General features: G+C 35.6%; 1 protein-coding gene across 4 annotated transcripts in view; it reads right to left on the bottom strand.

Annotated features, from left to right (window-relative positions):
* The window catches only part of MXI1 (MAX interactor 1, dimerization protein), an 80,991-nt gene that overhangs the window by 29,432 nt on the left and 31,179 nt on the right, over positions 1-20,380 (bottom strand). For all 4 annotated transcript variants that reach the window (XM_019459398.2, XM_019459402.2, XM_019459400.2 and 1 more), the window contains one exon: positions 8,295-8,324. In XM_019459398.2, coding sequence (XP_019314943.2) covers positions 8,295-8,324 — 30 coding nt within the window. The remainder of the gene's footprint in view (positions 1-8,294; positions 8,325-20,380) is intronic.

Below are 20,380 nucleotides of genomic sequence, written 5' to 3'. Positions count from 1 at the left end.
AATATCTGCAAGTAAAAATGGTTCCTCTTGCCTTCCAATCTTGATGCCTTTTATTTTTCTCTCACCTAATTTCCCTGGCTAGAGCCTCTAGAACAATGTTGAATAGAAGCCATAAGAACAGACATCCTTGTCTTAGTCTTGATTTTAGGGGAAAGCATTTAGTCTTTCACCATTAAGTATGATGTTAATTGTGGATTTTTCAGAAATGCCCTTTATCAGGCTAAGGAAGTTACTATAAGGTATTTTCATACTGAGATTTACATCTTAGTAATGAACCAAGGCTAGGAAGAGCTTTTGATTAAACTTCCCAAAATTATTGAACCAATCCCAAACTGTGGACTTCTGATCCAGCTACAGTCATATATTTCAAACCTACAATAAAAGTTTAGTTTCACTAATCCCATAACTTGTCTTTAATGCAAGCAAGTATCTTTTGAGTGCTATTAGTTGAGGTAAAAGTTTCAGTGAAAGTTCTGCCCAACCAATCTTGTAATTTATTTTTTCCTCCTAACAAATGTACATTTTTTTCTAAAATGTGCACACTATATATAAAAATGTACATTCCTGGGGTGCCTGGGTGGCTCAGTTTGTTAAGCCTCCGACTCTTGGTTCAGCTCAGGTCATGATCTCATGGTTTTTTGAGTTTGAGCCGCACATCGGGCTCTGTGCTGGCAGCAGGGAATCTGCTTGGGATTCTCTCTCCGCCCCTTCCCCACTTGTGCTGTCTCTGTCTCTCTCAAAGTAAATAAATAAACCTGAAACATTAAAACAAAATGCATGTTCTTGGGGCGCCTGGCTGGCTCAGTCAGTGGAGCATGCAACCCTTGATCTCAGAGTTGTGAGTTCAAGCCCCATTTTGGGTGTACGGATTACTTAAAAAATAAAATATTTTTTTCAAAGTGCATATTCTTTTTAAACAAATGTTATACAAGCACCCAAAACAGGCAGCTAAAACCAGTCAAGATATGCTCCTCCTTCCAAGGAATCCTAAATAGTCAGGTAATATACTAAGATACCACTGCCTTAACCCATGGTCACAAAGATTTAGTCTTCTGTTTTGTTCTAAGATAAAGTAGACCAAAATAATCACTCTGTCAAAATGTCCATGTCAAATGGAGACTGGCTATGTTGATAGTCTAGAAAAAAATATTGTATTCTTTATCATGTAAAAATCATTGGGATAAAGATAACTAATACATCAAAAATTCTAACACAAAAAAGTTGAAACTATTTATGATATTCTAGTCTCCAAGTATATATAAATCTTTACCTTGTAAAAATGCTTGCCATTTTCAACTCATAGAATGAAAAAGAAATGAAGATCTCACAAGTGAAGCATGAATTCCATCAGGTAAACTATTTCTCTACAAAATTACCTTTGTCTTAGTGCACTATATGATATCCTAATGAACTGAAAGAATCAATTAGTTACTGATTCTCTTCTTATAAGCAAGATAATGTCCTTCATGGTAAAAACCTTTTAAGATGTTCCCAATTATGAAGCTTTTTCATATAATTTATTTATGTTTTAAGAATTCATTAAGTTTTCCATATACATCCTATAAAATTATTTTATTATGATAATATGTCTGTTGAACTCGAGTATTTTGTAATTGTCATTTTTCACTGAAGCCATTATAATTCAAGTGCATATATTGTTTGTGATGGGTATACTCAATAACACATATAATCATTTTTTCATTCAATGAATATTTACTGAATGACTGCTATGTGCTAAGGGTAAATAAAGCAAAGTCCCTGCCTTTCTGAAACTTACATTCTATAAAAGAAGTCCCATAACTCAAGCATAAATAATTCAGACAGATTGAATGTTAAGATGACAGAAAAGGCAATAGGATAGAGAGTGACTGGGGAGCAATTACTGTTCTCTAAGGAGATGACCTGACAACTAAATAATAACAAGAGCTAGTAGAGCAAGGGTTTTCCAAGCAGAGGAAAGAAGTGCAAAAGCCGTAAGATGAAAATTATCATGTGGAAAAGAAAGAAAGCAGTGTCAGCTGGACCATAGGAGACAAGAGATAGGGTAGTAGGACTTTGTAGGTCATAGATTTTACCTAATTGCAAAAGGAAGCTGTGGAGGACTCAAGCAGAAATGACATGATTTGATATGCCCTTTAGGAACATCACTGTTGCTATGCAAATAATGAAATAGAAGGAAAAATGAATGGTAGCAGTTAACAGAAAATAATATTCTTTCTTTATGGTGTTGCTTAGTCCTCTGTCTTCCTTTCTGTTCCCAATTCCATTACCTGAGTGCTGGTTCCTATATCCTACTACTAGATGAGGTCCTTCAAAAGCATCCAAACTAGTCTGCGCTTTTTTTTTATATAAATACTTTGATCACACCTATCATTTTGCTTCAAAAGCCTCAAAAACTCACTACTACCAATAAAATAAAATCCAAATTCCGTAACATTCAATAACATTCCACAACTGAATACTAAAACACCTTTCTAGCTTCATTACCTATTTCGATAGACTCTGCTCTTCCATTCAATATAGTCTACTCAGTCTTTCCTTTATGATGTCACCTTCCATGGCTTCCATGGCTCTACTTACACTGACCTCTTTCCCTATTTTTTTCCATAGATTCAAATTCTATGTCTTTCTTCATGTCTCAGCATACATTCTCCTTCACTATCCAGAGCAGTGGCTTTTTGACTATGACCACAATATTTTATATCATAACCCAGTATACACAAGTCTCATAATTCTACATTTAACTTTACTTCAAGCAACGCACTTTGGTATTTTCTAGTCTTTTCTATTTCTTTTTCAAAATGACTCACTAAATGATTGCATAAGACTACTAGGGGGTTTCAACCTTCAACTTCAAAAACACCTTTAATGCATCTTTCTAGACATTCACTGATAACTAAACTAGATCCTGGTACTGAAAGATGAAACCCATAATTACCAAACTATAATGACCTAAATCTTAAAGATAGGATAGAGTCACGATCTTATACTTCATTTTGTCCACCACAATGCCACAAAGAATATTTATTAATCATTACTGAAGATTGATATTAAATACAGCTATCATATTTATGATCAGATAGAATCATGGTTAGGACTGTTTTTGTGTTTCCATCATCTTGTTTCAAATTGTAGTTATGATGGTCAAAATGGCTAGTTTTCAATAACACTTTGACCTACACTTTCTGCCTTCCTACCATACAAGATTACATAACAGTCTTGCATAGTGGGGGAATACAGTAAGTACTCCATAAATGTCATTTTTATCTTTCCCTCAGAAATATGAGGAAGTCTCTATATGGAAGACACCTATTACCATTCATTGGACCTGCTTCTCTTTTATCCCAAATACTCAGGCACTTCTGCTCTGCCAGTATCCTCATTTGGCCCTACTAGGCTTTGCCAAAATTGCAATAAAGATAAGCCTTTTGTTTCAAAGGAATAACAGCTATCAGGGTTGAATGGCCTCTTCTAAGGTTCTTGACCATTAAAGTCCTGTTAAAGTTGTTGACACTTTTTTTTAATTTTTTTTTTAACATTTATTTATTATTGAGAGACAGAGCATGAGCATGGGGGGGGGGGGAGGGGCGGGTGGCAGGTAGAGAGAGGAGGAGACATGGAATCAGAAACAGGCTCCAGGCTCTGAGCTGTCAGCACAGAGCCCGATGCGGGGCTCGAACCCACAAACTGCAAGATCATGACCTGAGCCAAAGCCAGATGCTCAATCGACTGAGCCACCCAAGCGCCTCATGATGCTTTCAAAAACATCATCAATAATCTGAATTAAGAAAATGAAAAAGCAATGAAGTGATCTAACATCTGCACGGGATGGGGTTTTTTTCTCTGCTAAGGCTACAACTCATAAGATAAGCCAATGGACAACGTGAACTTCTTAATTCTTAAATCTCAAAGATTCATTAATTTTACCATGAGAGGATTCACATAGATTCCTGAAGAATGTAGAACATCTACATCTAAAGGTACTTTGCTTCCCTTTTACTTCCACCTCTGGAGCCAGTTACAAGTTATTATAGGTCTAGGGGGATAAGGTAAGGATACAAATAATAAATGTATAGGTCTAGGGAGACAAGGTAAGGATACAAGTAATAAATGCTCTGAACTGTCTAGAGTAGGCTCTGTGTAACCATCAGGTTTTAGGCAGAAATAAGCCCCCAGGACCTATCCAGAAAACCTGAATCCCTTTATCAGTCTTGAAACTACTTCAAGCTCCGTATATTGGGGTAACTGCAGGTCAGAGCAAACTACACAGGGCCTGCCAGACTCCAAATGTCAACCATTAGGCTTTCCTCTGAGATATGGGAGTATGAAACTCAACATTTGCTGGCTACTGTCTCCTCAAGGCCAGACCCAGAGCTTCAACAATCTTAGGGCTTCAAGATAGCCATCTGGAATTCCTCTGTTATTCGCTAACACTTCAAAATCATCTACATTAATTCTCACTGCTTTGCCCCAGTAAAAAAAAAAAAAAAAAAAAGACTAACTCAGAGCAGCTTTATATGCAAGATTTTAAACCACGTTAAAAAAAAAAAAAAAACCATTCCTGACATAAATATATCACATGTAAAGTGGAAAAATTTCAAGAATATGAATTACTTTAGGAACATCTTCTCAGAATGAAGACAAAATCAAATTACCCTTTTGATAGTGAATTACTTTCCTCATGTAAAATCACACTCAAAAGCAAATGAAAGGCAAAGTCAAAATTCTATTTATTTTAAAGGAAGCCAAGGCTAGGTTAACTTTTTTTCTTTAATGTATCAAATAAAAATGGTGCCTTGGGGAAAAGAAAGAGCTGTTAAATAAAATGAGCAAGGGCTTAAAAACTTAGTAACAAAACAGGCTTAGATTTTAAAAATATTCTTGTGTTGCCTTGTTGCTATTTGGCTAAAATACCTCTCTCCCTTTAAATTATCCTGTGCTTACCAATATTTTTGGTTTTCACTAGATCACCAGCCTCTAACTTTTCGTAAATGGAGTATAGATTATTAAAATGGATTGATTAAAATGGATTCTTCTTTGTTACTCACCCTCTGACACATCCATTAAATTAGAGATTTATTTATATTGATAACTACCCCTTTTAAAAACAAATACATCTTGGGGTGCCTGGGTTGCTCAGTCAGTCGGGCATCTGACTTCAGCTCAGGTCATAATCTCATGCTTCATGGGTTCAAGCCCTGTGTTGGGCTCTGCACTGACAGCACGGAGCCTGTTTCAGATCCTCTGTCTCCCTCTCTCTCTGCCCCTCCTTTGCTTGCCAGCTCTCTTTCTCTCTCAAAAATAAATATTTTCTAAAAAACCAAATACAGGGGCGCCTGGGTGGCTCAGTCAGTTAAGCGTCTGACTTTGGCTCAGGTCATGATCTCACGGTTTGTGGGTTCGAGCCCTGCGTCGGGCTCTGTGCTGACAGCTCAGAGCCTGGAGCCTGCTTCAGATTCTGTCTCTCTCTCTCTCTCTGCCCCTCCCCTGCTCATGCTCGTCTCTCTCTCAAAAATAAATAAAATTTAAAAAATTTAAAAAAAGAAAGAACAAATACATCTTGGAAAGGTTAAGTTTATATTACCTTTCAATTAAGCCTCAGGGAAGAGAGGAAAGGAGAAAGAAAAGAAGGAGAGAAGGGAGAAAGAAGAAGACGATAGAGGATGAGGGAATCATGTCTTAAGTGAGGTAGGGTAGGAAATCAGCTAGAGAGTCTTAGGCCTAAGTAAATAAAATGAAAACAAAAACCTTCACTGGAGATACTGGAGATCACATAAGGACCAGGTAATCAAAAGCTACACATGTTACACCAGTGCCACAGACAGATACTAGATTAAACAACTTTAGGATACATCAAAGTAATAATATGGGTGATAAAGTTATCAATAAGTCAGAATTGGTACATGAAATGCATTAAACAAAATTTACTCAAAGGTTTAAAAAGCTCCATTTCAAATAGTTTACTAAAGAGTCTCTTCACTTCAGTGTTAAAGGCTTTTACCAGGTTTCCAATGAAGGTCTCCCAAGGACTACATTTGGATGCTTACCACTATTCTATTTTTTAATTTTTTTAAGTTTATTTATTTTGAGAGAGAGTACAAGTGGGGGAAAAAGAGAGAGAGAGAGAGAGAGAGAGAGAGAAAGAGAAAGAAAGAAAGAAAGAGAATCCCAAGCAGGCTCTGAGCAGTGCAGAGCCCAATGCAGGGCTCGAACTCACAAACCCTGAGATCATGACCTGAGCCGAGATCAAGAGTTGGACACTTAACCGACTGAGCCACCGAGATGTCCCTAGGTGTTTACCAGTATTTTAAAATGTGATCCAAAATACAGTCTTGATGCTCTAATTTAAAGTACAATATAAGTTTTTAATTTTAGAATCCTCAGAGCTGTCATTTCTTGGTGTTTTTGTCATGTTTAATCTAGCCATAAATCTTTCCCACAAAGCAGTTTTGGACTAGACCACCGAACTTTGCTCCAGTTTTATCCATCAATATTAAAGCCATCACTTACTATAAATGCATCAAATACTAAGTACTGAGGTTACAAAATTGAACAAAACAGAATCCCTGCCTTTGAGGCAGTTGTAGTCATTTGGCAGAAAGAGACATGAACAGGTAATTACAATACTACCTGATTAAGTTTTACAACAGGAGATACGAACAGAGCATTGTGCAAAGTGGTAAAAGCCACTAAGTCAGCCTGGAGGACTATGCTAAGCCTGTTCAAGAGGATTTGACATTTAAATTCATCTACAATGAGGCAGTTAGGTTAGTCAATCTATAAAGCCCCTTCTATTTAGTATATGTGCTGCCGAAGCAAGCACAAAGCCCCTTCTATTTAAAAAAAAGGACCAAGGGGTGCCTGGGTGGCTCAGTTGGTAAAGCATCAGACTTCAGCTCCGGTCATGATCTCATGGTTCATGAGTTCTCGTCCTGCATCGAGCTCTGTGCTGACAGCTCAGAGCGTGGAGCCTGCTTCGGATTCTGTCTCCCTCTCTCTGCTCCCCACCCCCACTCATGCTCTGTCTGTCTCTCTCTCTCTGTCAAATATAAATAAAAACATTTTTAAAAATTTACAAAAAAAAAAAAAAAGGACAAAAAGTTGAAGGTCATGGAAATCTTATTTGTCAGAAATGGCTGATGCAGATTATTCCAGTTTGTTGTTATTAATCTAGTCTCTGTATCAAAAACAATATTTTGCTCATACAATCTCATCTTCTCTCCCAAACAATTCCTCGTCCTGCTTTCTTTTTCTTGGTAAATAGTAAGACTTCCATAGTCAACAAACCACCAATTTCTACTGATTCTACTCCATATAGTCTCTTTACTCTGGCTACTTCTATCTCCTACATTGGAAGCTTCCAACAGCTTCCAAAAGAGTTTTCTTGTCTGAGATCCCTTCTTCCAATCAACCAGTTCTTCACACTATGGCCAAAGTGATTTTCCAAAACACAGATCTGATCACATGACAACTCACCTTAAAATCATCCAACTGCTCCCTACTGCTCTCAGAAGATACCCAAACTCTTTAGCATAGGTGTCAATAACTAGCCTGGCTTGCCTCTTGCTATAATCTTTTATACAGTACTCATACTGAACCTCTTATAGTTTCTTCAACACAAAGTACTCACTCACCATCGTCTCTAGAGCCTTCTAAGACTCCCTCAAAAGAAAATCAGATGACTTTCCCAAGTGATTTTTCAGTATGCTCTACTCCATTACTATACTTACCACACTATACAGTATTTTAATTACCTGTTTCCCTCAGAAAGCTGTAAGTTCTTTAAAGACAAAAACTATCTCACACATTCTTATATTTTCTATCTAAAGCATTATGCCTGCCTGGCACTGACATATAGTTCATGCTTGATAAAGATTGCTGAATGCATGAATAAATGAACAAATAAACAAACCGCAAAAAAAGAGAAATTCAATGGCCTACAATTTGTCATAATATTTATTAGCTACACTACAGAAACCTAATACTATAGCATGACCATATTTAAGCCATAGCCTATTACAATTAACCTGTTTTTAGAAACAGAAAGAAAGAAGGCTATACCATAAACTCAAAATTCAAATGAGCTTAAAAATTTACTGAGGTCCTCCAGTTTAGATGGTATAAATTTACTACTTAAGGTCATTTTTTGTGGAAAGAATACATACATATCAGATTCATGATATGCTATACATTTTAAAATTATAACTACATATGTACTATTACATTATTTTCACAGATAAAACACTGAGTTTGCTTTTTAACAAAAATGAAAGCTGCGTTCATCACTGACTCACCGGTTCTTTTCCAGCTCATTGTGTGTAGACCTAAAAGGAAAACAAAAAAGACCATTAGCCATTTGTTGCTAAGGTTATGGAAAGGGGGATTAGTTACTGCTGTACCACACCCAGAGAATTTCTTTAACAATGCAATATATAGTCAGACTTCTACAATCACACTCATCAAGAAGAAATAGCCTACATTCGTTAGAATTATTCATTCAGATATAGTGTCTTCAGTTAACAACTAAATATTCTGAAACTGGTGTTTCACTGTTACTTTTTTTTAATGTTCATTTATATTTGAGAGAGGAGAGAGTGTGAACAGGGAAGGAGCAGAGAGAGAGGGATACAGAGACTCCAAAGTGGGCTATGCACTGACAGCAGTGAGCCCCATGTGGGGCTCAAATTCTAGAACGTGAGATTATGACCTCAGCCTAAATCAAATGCTTAACTGACTGAGCTACCCAGGTGCCCCTCACTGTTATCTTAATAAAATTAATGCTAGCACGTGTTTTCTTGCCTACCCCTATCCTACATTTTGTTGATTTGTAGATTGAAAAAAAAATTTTTTTAAGTTTATTTATTTGAGACAGAGAGAATGTGCATGTGCATGAGTCAGGGGGAGGGGCAGAAAGAGGGGGGTAAAAAGAATCCCAAGCAGACTCAAGGCTGACAGCACAGCTGACACAGGGTCCTCGAACCCTGAGATGATGACCTGAGCCAAAATCAAGAGACAGACACTTAACTAAGCCACCCAGGAGCCCTGATCTGTAGATTTTTAATTCACATATAATCCATTTTTGTTTAAAAAGAAAAATGTACTTCTATGTCCTCTTCCATCTCCACTTAGTCACTCCTAAACACAGAAAAAATGTTTTGGCTAGCACAGAAGCTGAATAAGGTTTGCCTTACTGCTAAGTGATTTTATTTTTTCAAGAGTTTATTCATTTTTAAGGGAGTGGGAGGGGCAGAGAGAGGGGAACAGAGGATGTGAAGCAGGCTCTGGGCAGACAGCAGTGAGTATGATGAGGGGCTTGAACTCACAAACCCTGAGATCATGACCTGAGCCAAAGTAAGATGCTTAACCAGCTGAGCCACTAGGCACCCCAAGAAACACACTTTTAAAAGACTGGGAGGATATACCTCAAAATGCTAACAATGGTTGTTTTCTTTTTGGGCCTTTTTTTTCATTTTGCTTACCAATATTTGTTATAATACTTATCACCTACTGAACAAGTACAGTGTCTGCTAAACAGTGTGCTAAGCAGTCCATATATTATTTCATTTTCTCCCCCAAATACCCTTGTTTTATAAACAAGAATACTGAACCTCAGGTCAAGAGACATGCTCTCGTCCCAAGAGTATAAGTAGTAACCAGGATTTAAGCCCAGGTCTTTCTTATCCCAAAACTCAAGTTCTTAACTACCTGGAAAGAGAGGTTAAGGGCCAGACTCTAGGCCAGATCTCCTGGGTTCAAGTACTGTTTGGTCTAGTTAAAGTCTTCATTTCTTTGTGCTCAGTTTCCTCATCTATGAAATAGGAAAAGTAACAGTACTTGCCTCATGTGATTGTTAGGAGGAATAAATAGTTTACACTGAATAGCAAAATATAACAAACTCTAAAGTTAGCTATTATTAGAATTATGTTATACTAGTTCTTACTAGTTCTCTTGAATGAATATATATTACTTTTACAATAATTTAACATTAGCAATAACAAGAATTTTATAAAGTAGAGTTCAAGTTCCTGTCACAGAAACTAATACTTTAATCATTTAACATATTCTGGTTAATGTCAACTGTTTTCAGAATATTACTGATTACCTTAATCTGATTTGTCATTCCAATGGATATTTAACAATTACATTTCTAAACTTTAGGGGCATCTGGCTAGCTCAGTCGGTTAAGCATCCAACTCTTGATTTCAGCTTGGGTCGTGATCTCATGGTTCATGGGTTCAAGCTCCACATCAGGCTCTGCACTAACAGGATAGCATGGATCCTGCTTGGGATTCTCTGTCTTCCTCTCCCTCTGTTCCTCCCCTGCTCATGCTGTCTCTCAAAAATGAATAAATGTTAAAAAATTTTTTAACTAAATAATAAAACAAATAAACAATAGGAGTGTTGTCGTCAATCTCATAATTTGTAGAAATTTTACCCACTGTCTTAGTTCAAGAGCCAAAGGCTTTTTTGAGTTACTGTCTCCTGTCCACCCTCTGCTTTCTTAGCAGTATCACAAGGTCCAAGTGACACAGGATAAAAAAGACTAATGTTCATTTTCAAAAGATTATCTTAATAAAAGGACTTCTCCTTCAAAAGAGGTTAAAAAAAAAATCTTAAGATGCTTCAAGAGTTCAGTCAAATTAACAGCAAGGATACGTACAATTCAGATGGAAGAAATTATAAAAACATAGAACCTTTCGTTTAACAGACTTAAGAGTTCAAAACCCAACAAGTAAATTATAGCCAAATCTCTATCACTATAATAAGTATTTACAAAAAGTTTTAAGTTTTTTGTCAAAGTGAATCAGTAAGTCAAAAGAGGAATAAGACATATTTTAGAGAGATTTAAAACAAAAAATTTGTTCAAAATTTGAATGGGTAATCAATAATGAAATTCCCCACCCCCTTGTAGTAAGTTTTGGTTTAACTGCCTTTATCCGAGAAGAAAACCTAGAACAAGTAAAATAAAAACAATGAAATAGTAAAGTAAATAATAAATGGAAACAACCTATTTAGACAGAAGTAGATTACTTACCATAAACTTAATCTAAACAGTCTAGAGATCCCACATATGGCCATAAATGCAAAATAATATATACCCAAAGATAACCAATTGTTGAATTCCAATATTGTATTGAACCTATTATCAAAGCTAGCACCAAAAGAACATAATCTGACCCACTGCTGTGAACAAAATTAAAACAGCAGGTTCTTCCCACCTCTCTCAGACTTTTATTTGTCTTGTTTCTAAAAAAATATAAAATGACAGCTAAGAATATGAACTTTTTCATCAAACCAAGAAATGAACATCATACTAGTTATACACTAGTAGCATTTAACAATATTTCCAAATATCAAGAAACAAAAATGATTGTGTGTGTACTAATCTTTACCATATTGTCATGTTCTTACACTTTTAAAAAAAAATCTATCAGTAGTTACTTCTGTTTTCACGGCTTTTTTGCCTGTAATATCAAGTAAACAAATAATGTGTATCTTTAAGACTGTCTTAGACTACAGGGAATCAAAGACCGTCTCTGGTAAATTTAAGACATGTATACTAATAATTATAACTCAAGGCGAAATAAATATATAAAGAAAGGTACAAAGTGTTATGGGAGTTTAAAGTAGGCAGATTTGAGGCGCCTGGGTGGCTCTGTCGGTTAAACATCTGATTCTTGATTTTGGCTCAGGTCATGATCTCATGATTGTGAGATGGAGTCCTATGTCAGGCTGTGCTGGGCATGGAGTCTGCTTGAGATTCTCCCTCTCCTTCTGACCCTCCCCCACCAAAATAAACAAACACAAACAAACAAGGCAGAATTTACTTCCCAAATATGGCTATCAGGGTAAACTTCAGAAAAAGGTGGCATTTGGTATGGATCTTAAATGATGGACTATTTGCTACTAGTAGAGGCTGGACCTGATAGGGAGAGGACATACCAAGTGGAAAGGAGCATAAGTAAACAAGCAGAGCTGTCCCACAACTATATGGCTAACTAATCTTCAACAAAGCAGGAAAGAATATCCAAGGAAAGAGTTTCTTCAAGAAATGGTGTTGGGAAAACTGGACAGCAACATGCAAAAGAATGAAACTAGACCACTGTTTTATACCACACACAAAAATAAATTCAAAATGGATTCAAAATTCAAAATAAATGTGAGATAGGAAACCATCATAATCCTAGAGGAAAACCTCTCCAGCATTGGCCGTAGCAACTTCTTACGTCTCCTGAGGCAAGGGAAACAAAAGCAAAAATAAACTATTGGGACTTCATCAAGATAAAAGCTTCTGCAGAGCAAGGCAACAATCAATAAAACTAAAAGGCAACCTTCAGAATGGCAGAAGATATTTGTAAATGACATATCTGATAAAGCGTTAGTAACTTAAAATATATAAGGAACTTATAAAACTCAACACCCAAAAAAACCCCAAATAATCCAGTTAAAAATGGGCAGACGACATAAATAAACATTTTTCCACACTTGATCTTAGCCAAAAGGCCAAGAAGCAATGAATAAACATTTTTCCAAGAAGACATACAGATGGCTAACACATACATGAAAAGATGCTCAACATCACTCATCATCAGGGAAATACAAATCAAAACTACAATGAGGTATCACCTCACACCTGTCAGAATGGCTAAAATTAACAACACAGGAAACAATAGATGTTGGCAAGGATGTGGAGAAAGAAAGAGGAACCCTCTTATACTGCTGATAGGAATGCAAACTGGTGCAGCCACTCTGGAAAACAGTATGGAGGTTTCTCAAAAAGTTAAAAATAGAACTATTCTATGATCCAGAAATTTATACTACTAGGTACTTACCCAAAGGATACAAAAATACTAATTTGAAGAGATACATGCACCCCGATGTTTATAGCAGCCTCACCAACAATAGCCAAAGTACGGAAAGAGTCCAAATGTCCATCCACTGATGAATGGATAAAGAAGTTGTCGTATGTAATATAATGGACCATTACTCAGCAGTAAAAAAGAATGAAATCTTGCCATTTGCAGTGACATGGATGGAGCTAGAGAGTATTATGCTAAGTGAAATAAGCCAGAGAAAGACAAATACTGTATGATTTCACTCATATGTGGAACTGGAAAAAACAAAACAATGAGTATGGGGCGGTGTGAAGACAGACACACAAACCATAAAACAGATTCGTAACCATAGAGAACTGAGGGTTGCTGGAGGGAAGATGGCAGGGGGAAGGTTAAATGGGTGATGGGCATTAAAGAGGGCACTTGTGATGAGCACTGGGTGTTGTATGTAAGTGATAAATCACTAAATCCTACACCAGAAACTAGTATTACACTGTATGTTAACTGGAATTTAAATAAGAACTTGGAAGAAAAAATAAAAATAAAAATTAAAATAAAATAATAAAATAAGCAGAGCTGTAATGTCCAAAGCAAAACCAGAGAACAGCAACTAATAGGTCATAAAGACCTGTGGTGTTACAGGACAAAAGTCCTGAGTCTATTAACTCGATCATTCACACTAGCTGTGTAACTTTAAACAAATTATTTAACCTCTCTGATTAAGTTTCCTCGTTTGTAAAACTGGAATAATAACACGTGGCTTGGCTGGGTTACTGTGAGAATTAGAGAAAAATATGTAAAAGCATGTAACCATAATAAATATTCAGTAAATGTCAGCCATTGCAACTACACTTATTATTTTTAACAAAACTAAAAACATACTACCTAAAACAACTGAGTATACTACATGGGGCAATAAATCAATAAGTTCTCAATATACTCAGAATGAGCCTGGAAATAAACAACCATAATGATGAAAAAAGAAACTGAAAGAAAATATAAGTATTTTGGTCATTTAGTCAGCTGTGAAGATAGTACAAGGTTTAGGTTATGACAGAGAGAAAGATGACTAATTATGTGTACACAGAGAAACTAATGATCTAAATACTGTTGGCAAGAAATGAGTATCACATACTAGGAACAACCTCTTTTTGCTTCTCTGAGCCTATGTGTCCAAACAAACCCTACCAATAATGTGCCACTGAAATACTCAATTATGATAAATTCTCTATAAAACTGAGATGTTCTAATAATCCATTGGGTTAGCCCACTTCTCTTCTCCAAATAAAATGCACCTCTGAAAGCAAACACTAATGAATTGTATGCCTTTCAGATACCCTTACTCTGAATGCTTAACTTTCAAGGACAGAGAAAAGACATTTCTATCATTCTATCATTGAATCACAGGTAATCTTTTTCACAAATAATATCCCTTTAAGAGAGACATGCTAATGAATTCCCTGTCTGAATGGGAATCATTATCTCAACCAGATCTGTGACTTTTCATTGACTAAAACAGAGCTCTAATACATAAACTTTTAATTCTTTAGATTGTAGTTTGGTGGCAGTCAATGAAATGAAGCACAGGACTGAAACTGAACAAAACAGTTTGGCTCGAGTAGTGCCACCATGGAAAAAAATAAAAGCAGCCATTCCCAGAATTAATATTCTCTTTTAGCAAAAGGAAAGATCTCACCACCTTTGTTGAACTGATGAGCCAACCCCAAATTTGTTAACATTTTTGTTTTATTTGCTTTGTAATCCTAAAATGTCTTATGGATGTTACCCTCCACACAATGAAATGAACACATTCTCTGAAGCTAAACAAATATCTACTAATTGTATCTTAAGGTTTGTAATTTCATATACATATATTTAAAGGAGAAGAAAAACACAAAACTTCAGCCACATTAGTGCTGAGATAGTTTGAAAAACACTGTAAAAGAAGAAAACCATGCTAACTGGCGATAAAGTAATTATTCCTTTTTTAAATTAAATTTTATTGAAGTATAATTAACATACAGTATTAAACTAGTTTCAGGTACACAACATAATGATTCAACAATTCCATACATTACTCAGTGCTCACTTAGTAAGTGTAGTCACCATCTGTCACCAAACAATGTTATTACAATTTTATGGACGATATTCCCTATGTCATACTTTTTACCTCCAGGACTTATTTATTAAAGTAATTCTTTCAAGAAGGTAATTTTGTATATTTGTTCCTATCAAAGTTACATTTTAAAAACCATAAAAACACTAAAACTTGAATATTGCAGGCTTTTAGGAAAAATGCCTTGTAAGAAACATATTGCTTCTTCCTTAACAATGACAAAAGCATAACTACCGTAATAACTAAGGTCACAAAAAAAGCAAGTGTCTAAAAAGAATGTGTAACAATAACTACAATCAATTAAATTTCCCTTAAAACTTACATATGAAAGCTGAATATATGCAATCCTTACATGGACTCAGCATCTCCACACATAGGCATATACCAAAATAATATATATGTTCATCAAAGAACATACAAAGCAATGCTTATTCTTTTCATACTAGCCAAAAATTAGAAACAAATGCCCATCAATAGTAGAATAAACAAATTGTGAAATACTCATACAATACTACAGAGCATTGAAAATGAACACCTTTTATTCAATAACATGGATGAATCTTCTAATTTCAACATAATGTTGAATGAAAAAAGGCAGACACAAAAACATATACTGTATAACTCCACCCATACAAGCTCAAACCTGGCCAAATTAAAGTATCAAAAGTTAGAATAGTGGTTGCCTCAGGGAGAGGGTAACACTCACTGGAAAGAGTCAAAGGGAAGGGCTTCTAAGAGAGTCTGAAATATTTTATTTCTTTACCTTTGTGAAAATTCATCAAACTGTACACTTAGGATTTGTTTTTCTGCATGTTCACTTTCAATAAACAGGGAAAAATTTTAATTACATATGAAATGAATTCAGTAAAAAGCAATTCTTATTTCAAATATAGCAAACACCCTAATTTAAGCCTCCGATAAATCTTCTAGCTCACTACATAAATATCCCTAAGTTATACACTTTGTAAAGTATAATTTTCACTACTAAAATTATACAGAGTAAATTCTTTTACCTTAAGAAGCTATGAAAAGAAGAGCAAATTAAACTCAAAGAAATAGAGGAAGGAAATAAGAAGTTACAGGTTAAAGAACAAATCACAAAGAAATTAGAAAATAAGGGTGCCCAGCTGGCTCAGTTGGTAGAGCATGCAACACTTGATCTCAGTGTTGTAAGTTTGAGTCCCACGTTACTTAAAAAAATAAAATTTTTAAAAAATATATGTGTGTGTGTGTGTATCCAGTTGAAGGTGTGTGTGTGTGTGTATATATATATGTGTGTGTGTGTTTATATATATATATATGTATATATATATATACGTGTGTGTGTGTGTATATATGTATACACACACACACACACACACACACCTTCAACTGGATAATAAAGAAAATGCAACATAATCAAAATTTGCTCAATACAGCTAAAGCAGTGCTTTGAGACAAATGTTTAGCTTTAAATATTTTTGTTGGGGGTGGAGTCCAAAATCAATGATCTGAGATTCCACATTTAGAAGCTAGAAAAAGAAGCACACTAAACTGAAAGAAGTTGGGCAATGGTTGTCAAGTGTGGGCTATTTTGCTCACCAGAAGATATTTGGCAATGTCTGGAGACATTCTGTTATTACAACTAGGGAGATCCACTGGCATTTTGTAAGGAGAGGTCAGGGATGCTGCTAAACACCTTATGATGCTCAAAACAGAATTATCTGGCCCAAACTGTCAAGTGCTGAGGCTGATAAACTATGAAGTACAGGAGAAAAATAAAGACAAGAACAAGAATGACCAAAATAAGAAACAGGAAACAACGGAGAATAGCCATAAAACCAAAAGCTGACTGGGGCACCTGGGTGGCCCAAACTCTTGATTTCATTATCTCAGGACTGGTGAGTTCAAATCTCACATTAGACTCTGCACTGACAGTGCAGAGCCTGCTTGGGATTCTTGCTCTCTCTCTCAACATAAATAAACTTAGGGGGGAAAAAAAAAACAAAACTAAAAGCTGACTTTAAAAAGGTCAGCAAAACTGATAAACTTCTAAGACTGATGAAAGAGACAAAAACTACCAATAAAAAAAAAAAAAAACAAAAAGCCACCAGGATGAAAGAGCACACATCACTATGGATGACACACATTACAAGAATGGTAAGAGAATATGATGAACAACTTTATGCCAATATATTCAAACAACTTAGATAAAATGGATAAATTTCTTGAAAGATAAAAATTATCAAAACTGACTCAAGAATAATTAGAAACCCTGAATATTCTTGCATCTATTAAAGAAACTTAATCCATAATCAAAAACCTTCCCATAAAGAAAAGTCTAGGCCCAGAAGTTTTCGTTGGCAAATGTTACTAAGCATAAAATCTTTCAAAAAATAAAGGAAGAAGAAACACTTCCCAACTCATTTTGAGGCCAGTATTATCCTGATAGCAAACTCTGACAAAGAAATTACACTGGGGGGGGAAAACCTAAAAACCAGATTACTATCCTTTATGAACATAGACACAAAAATTCTTAGCGAACTGAATCCAACAGCAAATAGAAAGTATGAGTTTTACAATAAAAAAAATGTGTCTGGCCTTTGTTCTGACTTCCTGAAACCTTGGAATTTTCAAGTTATAGGAGTGTCTACATTATTCATGGTGGAGCCTTGGACCACGCTTGAATTTATGCTGAAGAGATGACTCAAATCGGGGGCTGGTCTTGACAGAAAGATGAACTGTGTGATTAGAGGGTTGAGGCTGTAAGACACTGATATCACCTGACCTCCTAACTTCCAGGGAGAGAATGGTCACTAGAGATTGAGTTCAATCATGTGGCCAATGATTCAATCAATTATGACTACATAATGAAATAAAAACTCTGAAATCTGAGGCTCAGGTGAGCTTCTTGGTTGGTAAATACATCCGTGTGCCAGGAAAGCAATGCATCTTGATTCTACAGAGAAAAAACACAAAAGCTCCATGTTCCCAACTCTCCCAAACTTTGCCCTATATATCTCTTCATTTGGCTAGTCTTGATTTGTATCATTTATAATAAAATCTGTAATAAGTATAGTGTTCTCTTGAGTTCTTTGAGTAGTTCTAGTGAATTAACAAACTTGAGGGGATTGTGAGAACCCCCAAATTGGTAGCCAGATAGTCAGAAGGGTAGGTGGCCTAGAGACTCCTGAACTTACAGCTGGCATCTGTAGTGAGGGCAGTCATGTTGAGGACTGCACCTTAGACTTGTGGACGCTGTGTTAACTGCAGGGTGTTGGCATCAGTATTGCAAACTACACCATGACCAAGTAGAGTTTACTCCAGGAATGCAAGACTGATTTAAGATTCAACAAAAATATCAATCACTGTAACTGACCACATTAACAGAATAAAAAAATACAGTATAGTATAATCTCAATAAGTGAAGAAAAAGCATTTGACAAAATTCAGCATCTATTAAAGATTTAAAACACACACACACACACACACACACACACACACACACACACACACACACACCTCATAAATTAAGAATTTCCTGAACCTGTGAAAAGGCATCTACAAAAAATTATCATACTCCATGGTGAAAGGATGCATGTTTTCTCAAGATGAGGAACAAGGTAAGGATGTTCACTCTCACTACTTCTATGTAGCACTGTATTAGAGGTCCTCACCAGTAAAATAAGGCAGGAAAAAGAAATATATAGAATGGAAAGGAAGAAGTAAAAATATCTTTACTGTAAACAACATCATTTATCATCTATTTAGAAAACCCTAAGGAATATACAAATTATTAAAATATACCAAATTCAACTGCCATTTACAATAATAGCATCAAAGAATAATAAATACTTAAGGATAAATTTAACAAATACATACATTACTCACATTCTGAAAAACTACAAAATATTGCTGAACTTTAAAAACATCTAGGGGCACCCGACTTCGGCTCAGGTCACGATCTATGGTTCGTGAGTTTGAGCCTTGCATCAGGCTCTGTGCCGACAGCTCAGAGCTTGGAGCCTGCTTTGGATTCTGTGTCTCCCCCTGTCTCTCTGCCCCTCTCTCACTTGTGCTCTCTCTCTCAAAAATAAATAAACATTTAAAAAGTAAAACATAAAAAACATCTAAATAATTGACAAAATGAAGAGACATACCATATTCATTAATAGAAAGATACAATATCATTCACATGTGTCAGGTCTCCCCAAATTAATCTATAGAGTCAATGCAATCCCCATCAAAATTCTAGTAGGCTTTATTATAGAAACTGACAAGCAGATTTTATAACGTATCTTAAATTGCAAAAGACCTAAAATAGTCAAAGGAACTTTTGAAAAAAGGAGCACATTGGAAGACTTACACTACCTGATTCCATGACTTATTAAAAAATATATATATATAGTAATGAAGACACTATGGTTTTGAAATAAAATAAATATTTTGATCAATGGATCAATCATAGATTTGCACATATATGGTCAAATGATTTTTTACAAAGATGCTAAGGTAATTCAATGTAGAAAATATAGTCTTTTCAAAAAATAGTACTAGAACAACCAGATGTCTATTTGCCAAAAAATGGTATTTAGCCCTTGCCTCACACCTTCTACAAAAATTAACTCTAAATAAAGCTTAGATCTAAATGTAAAACCTAAAACTGTAAGACTGCTAGAAGAAAACAAGAGAAAATACTCATGATCTTGGATTATGAAAAGATTTCTTAGGACATAAGGAGCATGAACAATAAATGACAAATATCAACTGGACTTCATCAAAATATGCAACTTTGGTCTTCAAAAGACACTGTTAAGAAAATGATAAAGGCTGGGGCACCTGGGTGGCTTAGTCGGTTAAGTGTCCAACTCTGACTCAGGTCATGATCTCACTATGAGTTTGTGCCCTGAACTGGGCTCTGTGCTGACAGCTCAGAGCCTGGAGCCTGCTTCAGATTCTGTGTCTCCATCTCTCTGCCCCTTCCCTGCTGGCACCCTGTCTCTCTCTCAAAAATAAATAAGCATTTAAAAAAAATGATAAAGGTAAACCACTGAGTAGGAGAAAACATTTGCAAAACACATACACAGTAAAGAACTTGTATCCAGAATTCGCAAAGAATACTTTACAGCTCAACAAGAAAACAAACAACTCAAGAGAAGAAATGCAGAAAATATAATCAGACACTTCACCAAAGAAGATATATCAATACCAAACAAGCATATATAAAGATGCCCATGATTATCAGTTATAAGGAAAATGCAAAGTAAACCAGAAGCTATCATGACCCACCTGCTAGAATGGCTAAAATTTACAAAGACTGACAGTACCAAGGGCCATCCAGGTTGTGGAGCTACTGAAAGTCTCTTACGCTGCTAGTCAGAATGTAAAATGGGTACAGACACTTTGGAGAATGGTTTGGCAATTTCTTTATAAAGTTAAATATACATTT

The sequence above is a fragment of the Panthera pardus genome, unplaced genomic scaffold (genome assembly GCF_024362965.1).
Source record: "Panthera pardus isolate Hobbes unplaced genomic scaffold, ASM2436296v1 HiC_scaffold_22, whole genome shotgun sequence".
NCBI classification, from domain to species: Eukaryota; Metazoa; Chordata; class Mammalia; order Carnivora; family Felidae; genus Panthera; species Panthera pardus.
The sequence above is the reverse complement of the archived record's forward strand: the minus strand, read 5'-3'. Positions and strand labels throughout refer to the sequence as shown.